At 32.1% G+C, this 16,572-nt stretch overlaps 2 protein-coding genes across 2 annotated transcripts; both read right to left on the reverse strand.

Moving 5' to 3' along the window:
- Positions 1-3,957: 3,957 nt before the first annotated feature.
- LOC148603107 (uncharacterized) lies at positions 3,958-9,094 on the reverse strand. Its single transcript, XM_088552450.1, has 7 exons — positions 8,965-9,094; positions 8,666-8,713; positions 7,467-7,754; positions 7,051-7,116; positions 6,494-6,569; positions 6,208-6,263; positions 3,958-5,144 (listed from the first exon to the last, which is right to left on the reverse strand). Exons 1-7 carry the CDS (start codon positions 8,981-8,983, stop codon positions 4,468-4,470), a joined length of 1,230 nt encoding a protein of 409 aa, XP_088408576.1. The 5' UTR covers positions 8,984-9,094; the 3' UTR covers positions 3,958-4,467.
- Positions 8,964-16,572, reverse strand: LOC148603108 (uncharacterized). The gene is made up of 7 exons (XM_088552452.1): positions 16,196-16,572; positions 14,664-14,743; positions 13,197-13,235; positions 12,870-12,917; positions 11,679-11,951; positions 10,190-10,504; positions 8,964-9,320 (listed from the first exon to the last, which is right to left on the reverse strand). Exons 2-7 carry the CDS (start codon positions 14,701-14,703, stop codon positions 9,076-9,078), a joined length of 960 nt encoding a protein of 319 aa, XP_088408578.1. The 5' UTR covers positions 14,704-14,743; positions 16,196-16,572; the 3' UTR covers positions 8,964-9,075.

Here is a 16,572-nt window from a genome sequence, read left to right on the forward strand (position 1 = left end):
CTGAAGAGATGTTGCCACACATAAAAAGAAAGTTGACAATACGGAATGAAATGTCATCGCGTTTGTCGTATGGTTTGGTCAATAGTTTTATCAAATTTCGTTACGATGTACACGTGGTTCAAGGAGTAACCTCTCATCAGCAGCATTAGAATCAAATATATGGCAAAATCTAAAGCCAAAAATTAATAGAAATAATCGACATAGAAAGCCAAATCCATCACCGAGAGGTTCTACCATTTGAAATACAAGGAATGGAGCCTCAGCATTTTATGTATTTTGAAATTCGTAATATGGCAAATTTAAATAAATATAATAAGTAAAATCTGATATAATTCGGGATCAGACAGGTCTGATTACTGGATTGGTGAATACCATCAGGGACTTTTAGTCCACCGGCAGTGCTATCGACCAAGAGTTTTGGGAAAAAAATCATTGTTTTCCAAATTTCTTGAAATCAAACATCTAGAGGTCTGACAGTTTTTAAGATAAGCAAACCACATCATTTATGAATTTCCCCTTAAAAAATAGCTTAGCGTTAGAAAAATAGATAATGAAGTAGTTTGATCAAAATAACAGTCGTGCATACAAAAAGATATTATGTATAATTTACCGATTTGATTGAAATGAGCAGTTGAAACAAACCTTTTGTCCATATATCACAAATCATCAAAGCATTATATGCAGTTGCGCTTCCTTATTATCTTCCTTTAGTTATATAAACTGTAATTTGTGATACGCAGTAGCCGAATACCTAAAGGACGTCAGGATCTAATGCTCTAGTCTGATGAAACATTTTAATGAGTGTTCTTATTGGACGTGTGCATCCATAACTACTTATATTAACAAGCTTGAATTGACAAGGGCATTAATTATAATTGTCACTGATATGTCATTCAAGATGTCTTGAACAAAAGTAATTGTGTACGTATTCCAATTATATGTTCTTTGTGAATATTGCTCGGAAAACAGGCTTCCGCATACAAAACTTTTAAGATAAATGAAACACCATGTAGATTTCGAGTTATAGCTGCAGGAGTGGATATATGTGAAAAGAATTTTAGGAAAATCCATTTAATTTGAACCAATCAGATCAAAATTATATCAATTTACATAGTTATTGGTTTTTATAATAAGACCAAAAATAAGGAAATTATCAATTTATTTATTCGGTTTTAAAGGTTTGCGTTGATTTTGCAGATTATTTACCAAAGGAAATAATTGTTTTGTGGCTAGAGAGAACATTATTTTTATAAATACTGCTTTACTACACATACTTTTGTAATGATTAATAAGGCAATATAAAATTTATTGGTAGATTCTAATCCCCTCCCGCCCCTTAAAAATTACCAAAAGTAAAAATATTGGGGCGGGGATTTCAAAATTGTTGTATTGAGATACTATAACACACAAATCTGTCATTTTTGTGACTAAAAAAATGTTTCTTCTCTGAAACTGATATGGCTATGGATTTAGAACATTTCAATACTTCAAATACTAAAATAAGGCAATCGAATATCTTGTAAGAAATAAAAAAGTAAAAAATGGAATTCTCAAATCCACGTAATATTTTTTGTTAAGGTTGGATGATAATTTACCATTAAAATTTTTCTTGGCTTTATTGTATGATTTTACACGCAAATAAATGTTCTTGGCCTTATTGTATGTTTGAACACGTAAATACTTATACAAACCAGACTGTCAGTGACCGTAGCCTATCAGCATAATATTCTTACAGTGAGATAACAGTACCATCGACTCAATATTTCTGAACACACAGGAATCAAATTTTGAATAAAAAATCAGTTTTTGAAGGCCCTTTGATGGCCTTGAGGTGACATTTTTATCCCGTAGGGGTTGTTGTCTCTTTATATATTCACCATATATATCCTCCTTTTATTAAACAGCATTCGATCAATAAATTAATAGTTTTATATCTTATTCAAATGTACAATGCATGTTTCCAGTGTCTAACCTTATACAAAAACAAAGTATTTTCCATTTTAAGACGAATTTTTAGGTTAATAAGCACTTTCACAGTCTTCTGACATTTCAATTAAAAAGACTGGCTTTGTTTGAAAGGACATACTGAGTTTCGTGACATGTTAGAATTTCAACAGATTTTCTGGGATAAATTTCGTGCAGTTTATTTACGAAAGATCTATTCGTTACATCCTCTAAATTCAGGTTTTTGCTTCACGAAATAATGCTGTTTCTATTGTAACACAACTTATTAGAAAAAGGTGTGAATGAAGATGGTTAGAATGCATTTTACAGAACTCTGAGTTCATACTATTGGAACCATGTTGTACAAAATAGCAAAAAAAAAAATAATAATGGAAAAAAAACAGCTAGTTAATGTAGAAATAAACAAACAAAAACCAACGTTCTTACAGGCTTGAGATCAGCTTAAAATATTTACAAAATCTAGAAGCATTGATTGAACTTTAAATGGAGAAAGGTATAAGTGTATTCAAGTATTCCGGTAACGATTGAATTTAATAATAATTGCAAACTTTATCTGTATAAATTATATACTTGTACTACTTTTCAACATTTGCAATAGATCATTTAAGACGTTGTCCATGAAAAACCTAAGCAGTTGGTGGGACATGACAAATTTTGTTATCAATTTTTTTCATTCATTCCATGTCGCAAAAACGTCATTTCTCAAATTTGAATGGCCCCTTGCAGGTCCGGGTGTCAAAAGAATAGGCCTACAGCAGCACTAAGCTTGTCGTAAAAGGAGACTTAATAGTGCTCAGAAACGCAGCCAGGGGCTAGGCGCTCTGCCCACAGAGCAACTGGGATGTGTGCTCCAGGTGGTGGAATGGGGTACCCCTGGCATGTTACATGCTGGGGTTGTCAGGCTATAATACGAAAAACCTGATCGCAAACCATAGTCGTGCACCGTGTTGGGAAAGATGCCACATTCCTCGCACGTTAAAAAACCCTACTGTGGTATTCGATATGAGTAGGAACCTTTGCGTTCCGCCATAGGAGACTAAATTGCCCGACCCTAACCATCCCTCCCTTTTATCTTATGGCAATCAAAATTTATCGACACTATTATCCTTGTGTCCCATCCCTTTTTTTCATTTCGTCATCATTATTTAATGTTCATTTTATCATCCCTTTCATGTTCATCGCCTGAATACAGCTGAAATATGGCTGCTCGGGCATTCAACCCCAACAATCAATCAATCAATCAATCAATCAAAGTTGAATGTTGGTTGTTGATTAAGTGCAACTGTAAAAGAGTAATTGATTAAATAGAAAGCACTGAAATTAATTTAATAAGGCAGATTACTCTTATTTTGTGCAAAATTTGATTGCTTGGTAAGGAAACTTTAAAGTATTTTTTACTGAGACATACATCGTCGATTTAAAAACATCTTTACACTGTTTGACATAAATATGATATAAACATTACATTGTAGCAAACAAATGGAGCAGGATAAAATTTACCCTATGCTACCCTTATCATAGGAAATGCATGCTTTCTACGTGGACAGTCTCGTAGTAGTTTTGGTTAGTATACGTTGAAGTCTCATGTACAGTATAAACTGACATTGGTGTTGTAATTGCCACTTTAATTGCTCTGCAGACCATCTATTCCAGTACAAAAATTCTGACTATTTCAAAATAATCAAACCATGTTCCATCACTTTAAATGATATATTTGATTACAAAGATGACGAACCACATTGTACTATATCAAAATGTGGTATTAAAAATTGCAAAACATGCAACATTCCTATAACTGACTCTTACTTATCCAGTTCCCTTACAAACAATCGTTCCATACAAGAAGTCATGATGACTTAAGTTGCAAATCGACAAACTTAATATATAGATTAGAATGCAACCTATGCGGTCTAATATATGCCGGTGAAACATCAGAACGATTAAACAAAAGAATGTGTGGTCATCGTTCGGGAATAAATACCACCAAAGTCCTGACAGTTTATCAACATTTTAATTAAGAAGATCATTCAATCCTCTCCATGAAAGTTTGTATTTTGGAAAAAAAAATTACCATGCTACAAACAGTCCCGTTCTAAGTAAAAACTATCGTAGGGAAAGAGAGGAGTACTAGATACGCAGACTAGGTACTGCAATATCTTACGGTTAGTATACGTTGAAGTCTCATAAACTTAAATCTTTACAAATTTCATTTACATTATTATTTGGCCCGTAATTAACAGAAAATAATATTTGGTTAAATCGAAAAGGTTAAACATTTTTTTATACATTTTACGGTTACAGAGAACTACATTTAAGAGCATTTGAAATATTAGAAAAATGTGAAATATCAAAATCTCTCATCCGTGCCAGAAAAATACATATGTGCCTGTAATACTTTATAGACAGTTAATTGTTTATGTTTATAAAATTAAAAATATAAACACTAAAAAAAGCTTCAAAATCTAGAAAATCATTCCTATCGAATTTAATCGGGTTTTTGTTTTATTTGTTTGAAAGCGTTCCCTCATATACTCTATATGGACAGCATGTAAGGGAGATGGCTGTCTCTTTTGTTGCCTCCACTCTCCAGTCTATGTGTTCGAGTTGTTGTATTTGATCTTGAAGATTTTTAACTTTGTAGTCAGTTATATTCCGCATTGTTTCCATTTTTTTTCGAATTCGAGATTCTGAAACTTTAAAGCATTCGTTCGTGAAGTATTCAGGCTGTTCTCGAGTTTTTAACTCTTCCATTTTCTGTTGTACCAAGTCCAACATGTGTTTGTCTTTGGTTGAAGTTTCGTCTATCAACAGGAAACCTTTCTCTGGTAAAGGAAGCTGTTTAACTACATCAGTTGCTTCATGCTTTGTTCTGTCATTAAAAATGCATGCTACTAGGATATAACTTTTCACAGCTTCCCCAAAGCACACAGTTAAATGGTGTATTTTGCTCTCCAAATTCTTACATTCTTCGATATCGCAAATAATCAGAAACACGTGGGGACCAGGAGAGGTGTAGGCGACGCATTCCCCAAGTTTAGTTCTAGTTTGATTATCGATATCATTTCTTGTTGAAAAGGGAAGGGTATAAGTAGTGTATTTCCGTTTGATAAGGTTGAGCATAGTCTCATTAAATCCTCCATTATTACCAACAATTACAATGCGCTCTCTATCAGGTAAATCTTTAAATGGACAAAAATGACATATCATATTAACAAAACCAGATTATTATGTGACATTTTCATCGCATGATTTATTGAGTATTATGATATAAAGTTGAAGATCAAATTCTGTCGGTTTAAAAAAATCATTTTACGGTTATTGTTACCTTAAACTACAGTTTTTATTATATTTTCCCAGTATTCCCAAGTTATCTATTTTGTTAATATCCTGATTCTTAGTCGCATTTAATGATTTTGTGAATAGTGTTTGACTAGGTGGAGGAGCTGTTGCTAGATTATTACCAGATCATACTCAAATGCAATATGTGAGGTGTCACTGGTGGAGCACGATATGCTTACCCTTCCGGAACACCCGTTTTTACGTTAGAGTTTATATTGCTAATACTAAAGTTTGTTTATTTGACGTCTTTTTTCTCTTTAATCAGTTTTATACGTATTCGATTCGCTGCAATCAACATCTTTTTGGATTTTGACGTAATTGAATCATACCACGTGGGACGCGTCCTTGTATTTTTCAACCATTATTTAATAGCTTTTTAAGGCTTATACTTATACTTAGATACGTTACACGTTAAAGCATTTACTAAAAAAATATCAAAAGGACATTAAAAAGTCTTCCTATAACCCTTAGTACAAGCTATTAAATATCTTACATCATGACATCTAGGATTGGTGGCGTGTATCTATGTGAATGATATACCTGTTGTTTATATCAAATAAAGAATGTATGCATGTGCTGTTAAATGTTTTTTTTAGCAAAAGTTGCTGGGATGATCCACTGTGTATTCTATCATCAACACCATGATGATTTTCGGGGATCCTGTTCATCCCTTTTTACAAAGTTATCTATTGCTAAGGAATATTCTAGATTTTTTTAAGTAAATCCCTGAATAGTATATTCTTCTATTTCACCTGTTATTGACATTCAAAATATATACATTAGCTTAAAGTTGTTTGTAGTGTCATAGCTCTCAAATGAGGCGAAGTGTAACTTGTAATGACAATTCAGTCTAGTAAAAGGAAAAATGAGTTCCGATAAGTAACAACTTTTCAAATATCTTACCTTGTGTAAATACTGTTCGAATGTTCATCGATGAATTGCTTCGGATCAGCATCGTTCTGAAACATATACAAATTGATTGAATGATTTGCTGCTCCTTGGGTTCCTGAACTTTTTCTATATTTAAAATCTCAAAATGCGTGTTGTCATTTGTCAATGGTATGAGCACAAATGTTAAGCAAACTCAAAATTCTACAGTTACAGTTACAAGTGCGTGACATGGATAAGTTGTTTGTTACATAACATGATTAATCACTACAGAAACAAATACACTGGAAACAAATCAAACCTTCTGACTGGACCTGGTAAGCATAAGGCGCCACTGCCATCAGAATCATCTTTCACCATACGTACATTAACTTCACCTGTAATATATTACATATCTTGTAATGTGATCCAATTTTGTGTATTGTTTTGTTTGTTTGTTTGTTTTTTATTTTTTCATTTATTTTTTTTGCTTGTTCTCAGTGTACGTTTCATTTTGTGCTTATAATCTTAATAATGATATGCTTCAACAATATAAAGAACAAAGGTAAATCGTCTTCTAAGTTCAAAACGACTCAGACTGAAACAAATAATTTGTTTTTACAATCTCCAAGTTACACACTGAATGTAATGACACCACCTAATAACTACAAGGTATTCTTGGCCATAAAAGACGTATATAAATCTTTTATGTTTTAGATAGAGCAAACCTAAAGATGGACTAATCTGATATAATAGTTGTGTGTCAAATAATTTAAATTGTCCTAGATTTTGTTCATTAGTTTTAAATTACGTACATAAGAAGCCATTAAATCTATATCTTTAAGCACAATATACATAAAGCACTCAACGATCACTCACCAGTTGGCGTCTTTTTCAGTTGAAACATGAAAGACATTTTCTTTGTCGGCATTATGACCGCTTTGCCTGCAAAAAAAAAGCAACAAAAACATTTAAGCATATTGTATCATATTGTTAAACTACATGCACTATGCACTGAACCGGTTTTAACAGATACAAGTTGAACACTGATATCTTTACATGTACATTGTATAAACATTTTCATCCTTTTCCTAAAAGAAAAAAAATACTGCTTATATTGAAGTAATTTTCTTTCGCATCAATTTTACAATTATAACAAATGTTTAACTATCTCCTTTGAATCATTATCTACATTGTGTTTTGTTAACTTCAAAAAGTTTATAATAACTACACTTATTTTGTTTATAAAAGCCAAGAACATGAGACATGTTAAATCCATGCATATTTGCTTTTACCTATTTTACTTTTCCCATCTTTACAAGTCTGGCACTTAAAGTTTATAAATCTAACCGCGGAGTAATGCAGCAATGACTCCCTTAATTTACACAAAATTACGTCATTTGCAAGGGCAAGCTGAAGAAAGACAACCGCTGCTTCAACTCTTGTCTTTTGACTATCTAAGCACAACTGCTTTGCATAAGTAGATACATCACTACAAGATGATAACACATCTTTAATAATATCGTCTTCAATCTCATCCAAAATATCAACATAATTTCCTCGAACAGTTGCATGGAAACATTCTACAATCAATAGATCTCATATTAGTGTATGTTATGGTAAGTACCTCGCAAGAGAAAATACAAGATCAAAGGTAACTAAATCTGAAGCACTAGGATAATAGGCTTTATGACTTTATTTACTGGCAAACACGTGGTAATATAGTATTATGTATCAATCAAAAGCTTGTTTCAAGCTCAGTTGAACCCTCGATACAATATTCAACCTACGTTTCCACATCACTGAAAAAAGCAACAACAAAACAAAAACAAAACAAAACAAAAACAAAACCCAAAGAATTCAAGGTGACATGCCTTGGCCCTCTTATGTAATGCTGAATTTAAATAAATTGCTGCAGGTTTATTGCTCGATTTCTCCTTTCTTGTGTCAGTATATTGTCTGTGTCTTCAATGTAAACAACGTGGCTAGAAGCTGGTAATTTATATGAACTCTTCTAAAATTATCTATATTCTAGTTCAAGAAATGGCACTTTTTTATTTTTTTTACTAAATTGTTTTTGTTCTACCAATATCATCTCGGAGAAAAAAATATAAAAAAGTCGAAGGAAAATATTTATCTTTGCTAAACTTAAAGACTAAACCATTTTATGATGTTTCTGTTTCACTGTTTGCATACTTTATGGGCTACAACCTTTCAATTAAACACATAACATCTGGTTTTTACACAATTCATTAAATTTGTTATATAGCCATTTTCAATGTTGTGATCAACCAAATAAATTTAGAAAGGAAAGAAAAGAAAAAAGAAAAATGTAACACTACCAAGACAGTTAGTACTTACTAAATACAAAACAAGAAATTAGGTGTCAGTGAACAGGTAAGGCTATTAGGCCCTCATCGTAAACGGAAGAGCTACTTAAAAATGATTGTACATTGTACAATGATTGTTTTTGTAAAATATTGCTGATATTTACCTAAGCAATCCTCGGTGAACAATTTTCTGTCGAGAGTTGATTTCTTTCCTACAGTAATAACATACATCATAGCAAATCAAAACAAATGTACTTAATAAACTAAACGTTCTCTTAAAATACATTTAAGCTATGAAATCCGTTTCTTTACTCTTGACTGTTTTAAAATTTAAAAAGTGAATAAACTGAAACATACAATTACATACATTTTATTTGGTGTTCAGGAAATATTTTGTTTTCGTAAAAGTATTCGTGAATGTCGTTTTCATTACTACTAGTATTTAAGTGATTACGCAACTAACCATGACTCTGATCCAACATAAGTTGACCAGGCCTTTCTTCTATTTCAAATTTTAGAGTTTCGTCTAATCCAAACCTTTCTATAAGACTTTGGTTGTCATTGAAAAGCTCCTCTAGAAGATCTTTGAGCTTTTTGGACTAACTATGATGTCGTTGAGTTTTGCAGGATAAGTAGTGAACAGTAACATGTAAAGTGACCCTTCCCAGACATCTATCAGTCCTGCATCTACACACTGTGCGAATACACTCATTGCGTCATGACTCATGTCAGGAACAGTCGTAGATCCAGAGGGAGGATTATTAACATTTGTGATACAGGCTACATACTGAGTAGGAAGATCATTCCAAGGTTTTGTACCTGTAATAAGAAAAGCTTTTGATTTTTACTGTCGCAAATGGTCAAATACGCTCAATAAGTATTATATACGTGCTTCATGCCTTTTTTGTCGATTTGCTGGATAGAAGGTATCAAGTAACTTACTAACATACTAACATAATGTGTAGCGTAAAACAAAAATTACATTTCAAATTGTTATATAGTCTTATTTGACGTTTGGAATAATTAAACGATATGGGTTTGACGTCTGCTGACTATAAAACAAATAATTGTTCTCTTTGAAACACACGTCATACATTACTAATGTGTTATAATAACTATCACATTTTTTATTTATTTTGTGTTATACATATTTATAGTTTATGTTGAAAATACCGGATAAATTGTAATGTTTAAAATTTAGCAATACTCTTTAGTATCCATGGACTATCGTCCCAATCGGATAAACAAAAATTATATCGGTTGTATGTACCTACTCTTTAGATACGGGAGTTTTAAATAAGAAGTTTATTTTACTACTTGCAAATATATATCCGCACGTCTAATAAAACACAAAAACATTCGTGATTCTAACTTATAAATTAGTCTTGTTCTTGTGTGTTGAACTTCTTTAGATATAATTTTATGTACTAATGTTGCATAATGTTTGATCTTTGAAATCTTCATGTAGATGTTGGCCTTTAAAAGTATGTCAAGTGTCGTTTGTATGACCGACTGCCACTTCGATTTAGATTCAATTCCTGTTAAAATACGCCTACTGGAAGTTTAGTGCATAAGTTAATTCGTTAGATACTATTTTTTTTATCTGCATTTTCGTCGGGTTGGCTTATACCATTTCTGATGCACAACACATAAAACATGTATCTGATTTTCTTTTATAACTTGTGTACCTGTAGGTTGGCCATTTTGTCTGCAACGGAGTTCACGCAACATTCCCTCATGACCAGTCAGTTGCAGACACTTGATAAATGGTGGTAGCCAAGTACTGTTACTTTTCTTTAGTATGATACTTAGAAGGGCTTTCCTTTTTTCAGATCTGCTTTCATGCATCTGTATATAATCGTGTTCGTCGATTGAAAGAACTCTCTTTTCAAATAACATATCAAGTACTTTATTGACTTTTATGTTACTTCTCAAATATGCCGTTTCTTCATGCAATAGTTTTGTTGTCAGAATGCTGTCCTCTCCGATATCAATTTCAAATTCTAAAGTAAAGTATTATTTCATTTTTTCATGTTCATATGAGTTGAATTGCAAATGGTTAAAGAACAACCAAAAGGAACTCACGGTTATCTAGCTTTATCTTTAAAAGTACTTATAAGGCAATGCGTCATGGAAACAACCTCATGCAGAGTGGGATTTTCAACCACGTTTTTCTCATCTTTGATAGAGTAATAAAGGGAACCAAGGTTATAGCGCAAAAGAATGTAATCCAGGGACAAAGACCAGACATGGAAAACAGACATACAGGACAAAGAACATAAAGTAACTAAAATCATACATACAAAGTAACAAAAGTAGATAAGTAAATACTATATTAAGAAGTAATGGGATTTTTATGGCAAGGCACAATCTTTCTCTCAGTTAAGGTAAGGTCAGGTATTTATCTGGTTCCCTGGTCAATATTATAAGCGACCTTAGGATAGCTAAAAATATAGACTCAGGTCACCACCGATGGATATGCACAATACATGAGTAAATTGCCGCTTATGAAATAAAGTAAAAACCAAGATGAAATTATCTAAGTAATATTAGTATTATTTGAGAGAAGTTTGTGGGACGAAAATATAACACGGGCAGCCAGTTTAGGTCAGTATGGGATATCTGTAACCATTCATTAAGACCTCTTAGATTTCTTTTGTTTTTTGTTTTGTTTTTTTTATTTGTTTTTTGTTTGTTTGTCTTTGTTTGTTTGTTTGTTTGTTTGTTTGTTTGTTTGTTTTTGTTTGTTTTTTTTTCATAGTTTGGTGTAGTCATTGTCTCTTTGACGCATAGACCGCATTCGAGACGAGCATGTTTCCACAAGACAATCGAAGCGTTTTACAAAACTGCGGTGCAAAATTCTCGAGAATCAATATAACATCATTCCAACGATTAGGCCATTTATTTCTAATAAAATAACATCTAGCCTGAATGGTTTATCGTCTTGCCTATATGTCAGCTTTCAAAGAAATAAGGTCTTACAAAGAGACTGTAACATTTTAAATAGGGTCCACATTCGTAGTTGGTAGCCATTTTTAGTCCCTTAATGTCATATTAGGTGTATTGTTTTTCGCCGAATTTCATTGTGGTCATACATATTAAATTAAAGTATATGTATGAATGGTATTTGGTTATGCTTATGAATTGGTCGTTTTTACAAAGAATTTATTGACTTACCGTCTGTATGGGTTTGTAAAAAATTGACGATTGTAGTAAAATTAGAGTAGTATAAATGCTTGATGAAGTTGAAGCAATACTCTTCTCCTTTCCTTATGATGAATTTAATCACCCTATCTATTTGCAAATCATTTTCTGAGGAGTTGATGACGAAACCGTACTCAGCCTCGCTGATACAACTGGAGCGCACAGCGATATCCATGATGTCTTTAGTAGTTATGACGTCTGTTTTAAAAAAACTGAAGCAACCACGTAAGACCTTGTCCGCCCTTTCTAAAAAAACAATAGAAAGAAAGAAAAAAATATTACTATGGCAAATGAGTAATTTATTTTAAAATGACATTCAGTGCATGTTTGTTGTGCCAATATGCCTCACATTGATTTGGATCCAGAAAAATTCTAAAGATCTTGTAGAGACCCTCAATTCATGATTATTACCAGAATATAATTGCATTAAAACCTATGATTTTTCAACAGTGTATACTTCTTTCCTCATACTCATTTAAAATCACGACTTAAAAACATAATACATCGTTGTTTCTCCAAACAAGTTGGTACACTTAGATATAAATATATAGTTCTTAGTAGAGATTCCTCATACATTGTAAAAAATAATTCCAAATCATCTTCCAAATATACAGAAGAAGATGTTTACAAAATGATTACATATGGTGTATCCATCTGACCATGAAAATTGATTTTGTCATCGTGTCATAGTTTTCCTTTCCTCATTCGTCTATACCGGACTTGACTTTTTACGAGCAACTCGTGTTTTTTTTTGAAAAGCAGAGGATGCTTACCCTACCGGTGGACCTGGTCCATGCTCCCAGTTTTTAGTGCTCATTTACTTTAGTTAATTTGTATGTATTATTTTAGTTACTTAATGTTCTTTGTTGTGTGTGTCTGTTTTCCATGTTTAGTCCCTTGATTACTTTCTTTTGATTTCAACTAGAACCTTGGTTCCCTTAATTACTCATTGACATATTTTAGCAGCTGGATTTTGATAGAATGTTTTCTTTTTATCTGCAAAAGAACATCCTTCTGCTGGTTGCATAAGATCTATTTTGAAACCAAACTAAAATCAGAAAAAATGACCCAATTTACTATCGTCATCAAACCAAATCTTGCGTATGCTTCATTGTTCTTTACACCGAAATGTCTACAGTGTTCTAGTTCTATTAAACGAATTACCTCTCAGAGAGTCAAATAAAAGCTCTTGTGGTGTTGAGTTTGACAAAACTGAAAGAGTAAAAACTATATATATTTTATTAGAAACAACTACTTAACACCGAAAATAGTGATAGAGTATAAAAACAACAACTTCATTCCATTGAAAATCTATAAAAACTATAATACAAAAAAGCTTTCGCAGATAATTAATATAATATAGAGACAAATATGTTAAATTTACTATTTTTATTTGTTTGTTATTGTTAATTTTGCTTTTAGTTTGATTAAAATTCGATTTTTGTATAGATTTTCAAAAGCCATATAGGATATAAACTCTTTATGACTTACATCGACGAAGCCTTCGTCTTTTATTATACTGGAACATGTCTATAAAATAGATAATGAAAAGTACAAATGTTTGGAATAACCTTTAAAAAATGTGACATGCTTAACAAAACATTGTCAAAAATACTATTCATAGTTTAACAGCATGAATAAAATATTAAACTGTTGATACGGAACTTATTATGAAGTTTCTTTCTTTTTTTCTTTTCATTTTTTGTTTTTGTATACAAAAGATCATGTTAAAAGTCTGAAAAAAGTTGACGATTTTTCTTCATAAAATTATAAAGTTACTGATAACAGCATAAACTTCTTCTAAAAAAATTCATACATAACTTTACTAAATTATGTTTAGCCATCCGTTGTTTTTGAATTAATATTTAGTATATTGTATGGTGTATCTATTACTTTTATACTTCTATTTACTTTGCACGTTATTGTTCAGCTCGACATGTTTTTTTTCTTTACCCGTAAATCTGTGTCTTTTTACAACATTATAATGTCTCATTTAAATACAATATTAAAATATTGGATTCATATTATAAAATTCATAGTTACCTTATGGATCTTATATGTGTGTTCATTTATTCTTAAGTTGCCAAAAAATTCCATTTTAAATAAATACATACAAAATTTGATTGACTCCCTGCACATTTCCATTTTAAAAGGAAAATTTAATTATTTTAGTATTCCTTAAATTATACAAAGTTTATCGTGCAATGCCAGATTGACAACAAAAACATTGAAATTCATATAGACCCGTGCAGGTCCGGGTGTCAAAAGAATAGACCTGCAGCAGCGCTTAGCTTGTCGTAAAAGGCGACTAAATACTACTCAGAACCCTAGCCAGGGGCTAGGGCTCTTTGCCCACAGAGCAACTAGGTTGCGTGCCCCAGGTGGTGGAATGGGGTACCCCTGGCGTGTTACATGCTGTGGTTGTCAGGCTATAATACGGAAAACCTGACCGCAAACCATAGTGATGCACCGTGTTGGGAATGATGCTACATTCCTCGCACGTTAAAAAACCATACTGTGGTATTCTCCCGGAGTAGGAACCATAGGGCTCCGCCACAGGAGGCTAAATTGCCCGACCCTACCCACCTCTCCCTATTTCCAGTGGCACTCGAAATTTCTCGACCCAATTGTCCTTATGTCCCGTCCCATTTTTCATTTCATCATCATTTCATGTTCATTATATCATCCATTTCATGTTCATCGCCTGAATATAGCTGAAATATTGCTGCTCGGGCGTTAAACCCCAACAAACAAACAAGAAATTCATTTAAACTCAAAGTGCCATGTTATAATAATACTGATGCAAAACTAATTGGTAATACCAGTATCAAGCAAGGGCTGCTTTGAAAAAAAGAGGAGCAATTATTTATTTTTTTTTTTAAGATTGCTATTTTCTTTCTTGCCCATTAATCGCAGGTTTATAATATATTGACTTTATTCTAGAAAGCATTGTCTTACCTGCAGCTATAAATGGAGTCATTTGGATTTTTTCATGCATGGGAGTTGTTTTTCATTAACAACATGTAGATTCTTAATTTCTAGAATATTCAAAACATTTTCATTACGCAGGTGTATAATACTTTTATCAGTCAATAGAAAAAAGGGAAGAATGACGTTTTAAATACAAAAATTCCAATTATATGAATATATTGACAAGAGACAAGATAAGAGACAAGAACCAACAGACAGATTTTTATCTGGCCTATTGGCAACCCAGTGATACCACAAGTGTCTATAATCCCCTTGGTTATTTATGATTACGTGCAAGAGTGGACCAAACGTTATTTCAACTTATAAAGTAATCTCCCATATTACATGGATAGGTAACAACATAGATATGTTGCATGCTTAAACAATCATAACTACATAATGTACATTTTAATTAGATAGTTTCATTTAAAGCTGAAATGGGAGAGGGTTTCGTATTGAATACAAATGCATTTACACAAATTCATAGGATAGGAAATTTAATTTTCTACGGAACTCTTTGACAAACCACATCCAGCTACATTGCAGGATGTTCTAGCATGATTACGATAATCCCCTAAATTCCAAATTGTAACAATGCAATGATCAATCAATAATACAAATACGGCAAATGTGTCTGTGTAAACTCTTTTTTATTTTGAATGAATTACATTTTCCAAGGCATGTGGCTCCCACTCACAAAAAGAAACTCGTGCTTCCTTTAAAATTGATAACTAAGGTGCAACTTATACACAGAAATGCCTTAAATATAGTTTATTTGAATTGGTCTATGTATTTCAACTACCCTGCCAAATAAAAATTAACAAACATTAAATTTATAACATCTATGAGAATAATATTTCAACAATTGTTTTACTTTCGGATATGTTGTTGAAAATGAACATTTGAGAGAAAAAAAAATTTAAAAATCACGCATGTGGTACCATGTTTTGATTTTTTTTTAAAATCTTACATTAAATTGCATATATTGGTAAACAGTCATATTCTTATTCTCCAGACAAGCACAATATTGGAGTCAACAAGGGATATAGTCTTAGGACTAAATATACAGAATAAATGGTAGCCACTAAGTTAATATCTTTTAAACAAAAATATACCTCTTATGAAACCTGACATTAAGGCTAATCTTTCCTTTACAGTTATGTTTTCCATTGAACAAGAAGAGACCTTCAAATAATGGTTGGTAAAGTCATATATTTAAAGAACAAACCGTATACTTCATGAAAATTTGTAACAAAAATTCAGATTTTACCTTGTTAAGTCATACGTTTTCCGCACACGTCATCTTACATTGCATATGTATATCCTTTTAAAATAGTTTCATGATATCTTTTTTTATGGCGAAAACACGTGGTAAATATATTTCAAATTAGGAAGAACAAAATTTGCCTAGCATTCCGAAGGCGGATATTAGTCAGACGCGCAATTATTCATCCAACATGATTTCAATTGGAATTTGTTATCACTTTTTCCAGAATGTTCAAATTGATTTTTTAACTTACCTTCTGTGGGTTATATTTTATTCCGTTGTTCAAATATTCAAATGATACAGAAACATCTATAATTCCAATAACAGTGTGTTATTTCATGTCAATTTAAATTGTATAATTGTATATTAATAAACCACTTCCTGATACATGAATAACGTCATCCCTATTTATATCTTAAGGAGCGATTTCAGAAAACTTGAACTACCTCTCCAATTAAGTACAGCAAATGACAGAATGGTTATTGTCTTATTGAATTTTTCTTTCCGAACAATGCACTTGTTGTAAATGTCGGAAGGACGTAGGCCAAGTTCCCGAGAGTCTTCTGTGTTTATAGAATAGAAGGTAGTCATTATGATACAATCAGGTCATTTAAATACGTCACAAACCGA

The sequence above is a fragment of the Perna viridis genome, chromosome 11 (genome assembly GCF_037379345.1).
Source record: "Perna viridis isolate PV_CMFRI_1.1 ecotype Kerala chromosome 11, ASM3737934v1, whole genome shotgun sequence".
In the NCBI taxonomy this organism is placed as follows: domain Eukaryota; kingdom Metazoa; phylum Mollusca; class Bivalvia; order Mytilida; family Mytilidae; genus Perna; species Perna viridis.

Bases quoted from the DNA above. Each gene is read 5' to 3' on its own strand.
- LOC148603108 (XM_088552452.1), bottom strand. From the start codon at position 14,703: ATGCATGAAAAAATCCAAATGACTCCATTTATAGCTGCAG. The intron at 10,505-11,678 runs GTAAGTCAATAA...ACTTTACTTTAG, and splicing joins TTTACAAACCCATACAGACG to AATTTGAAATTGATATCGGA. The intron at 9,321-10,189 runs GTACACAAGTTA...TTCTTATTACAG, and splicing joins ACAAAATGGCCAACCTACAG to GTACAAAACCTTGGAATGAT.
- LOC148603107 (XM_088552450.1), bottom strand. The intron at 7,117-7,466 runs GTAAAAGCAAAT...TTTTTTTTGCAG, and splicing joins AGATGGGAAAAGTAAAATAG to GCAAAGCGGTCATAATGCCG. The intron at 6,570-7,050 runs GTGAGTGATCGT...AATATATTACAG, and splicing joins ACTGAAAAAGACGCCAACTG to GTGAAGTTAATGTACGTATG.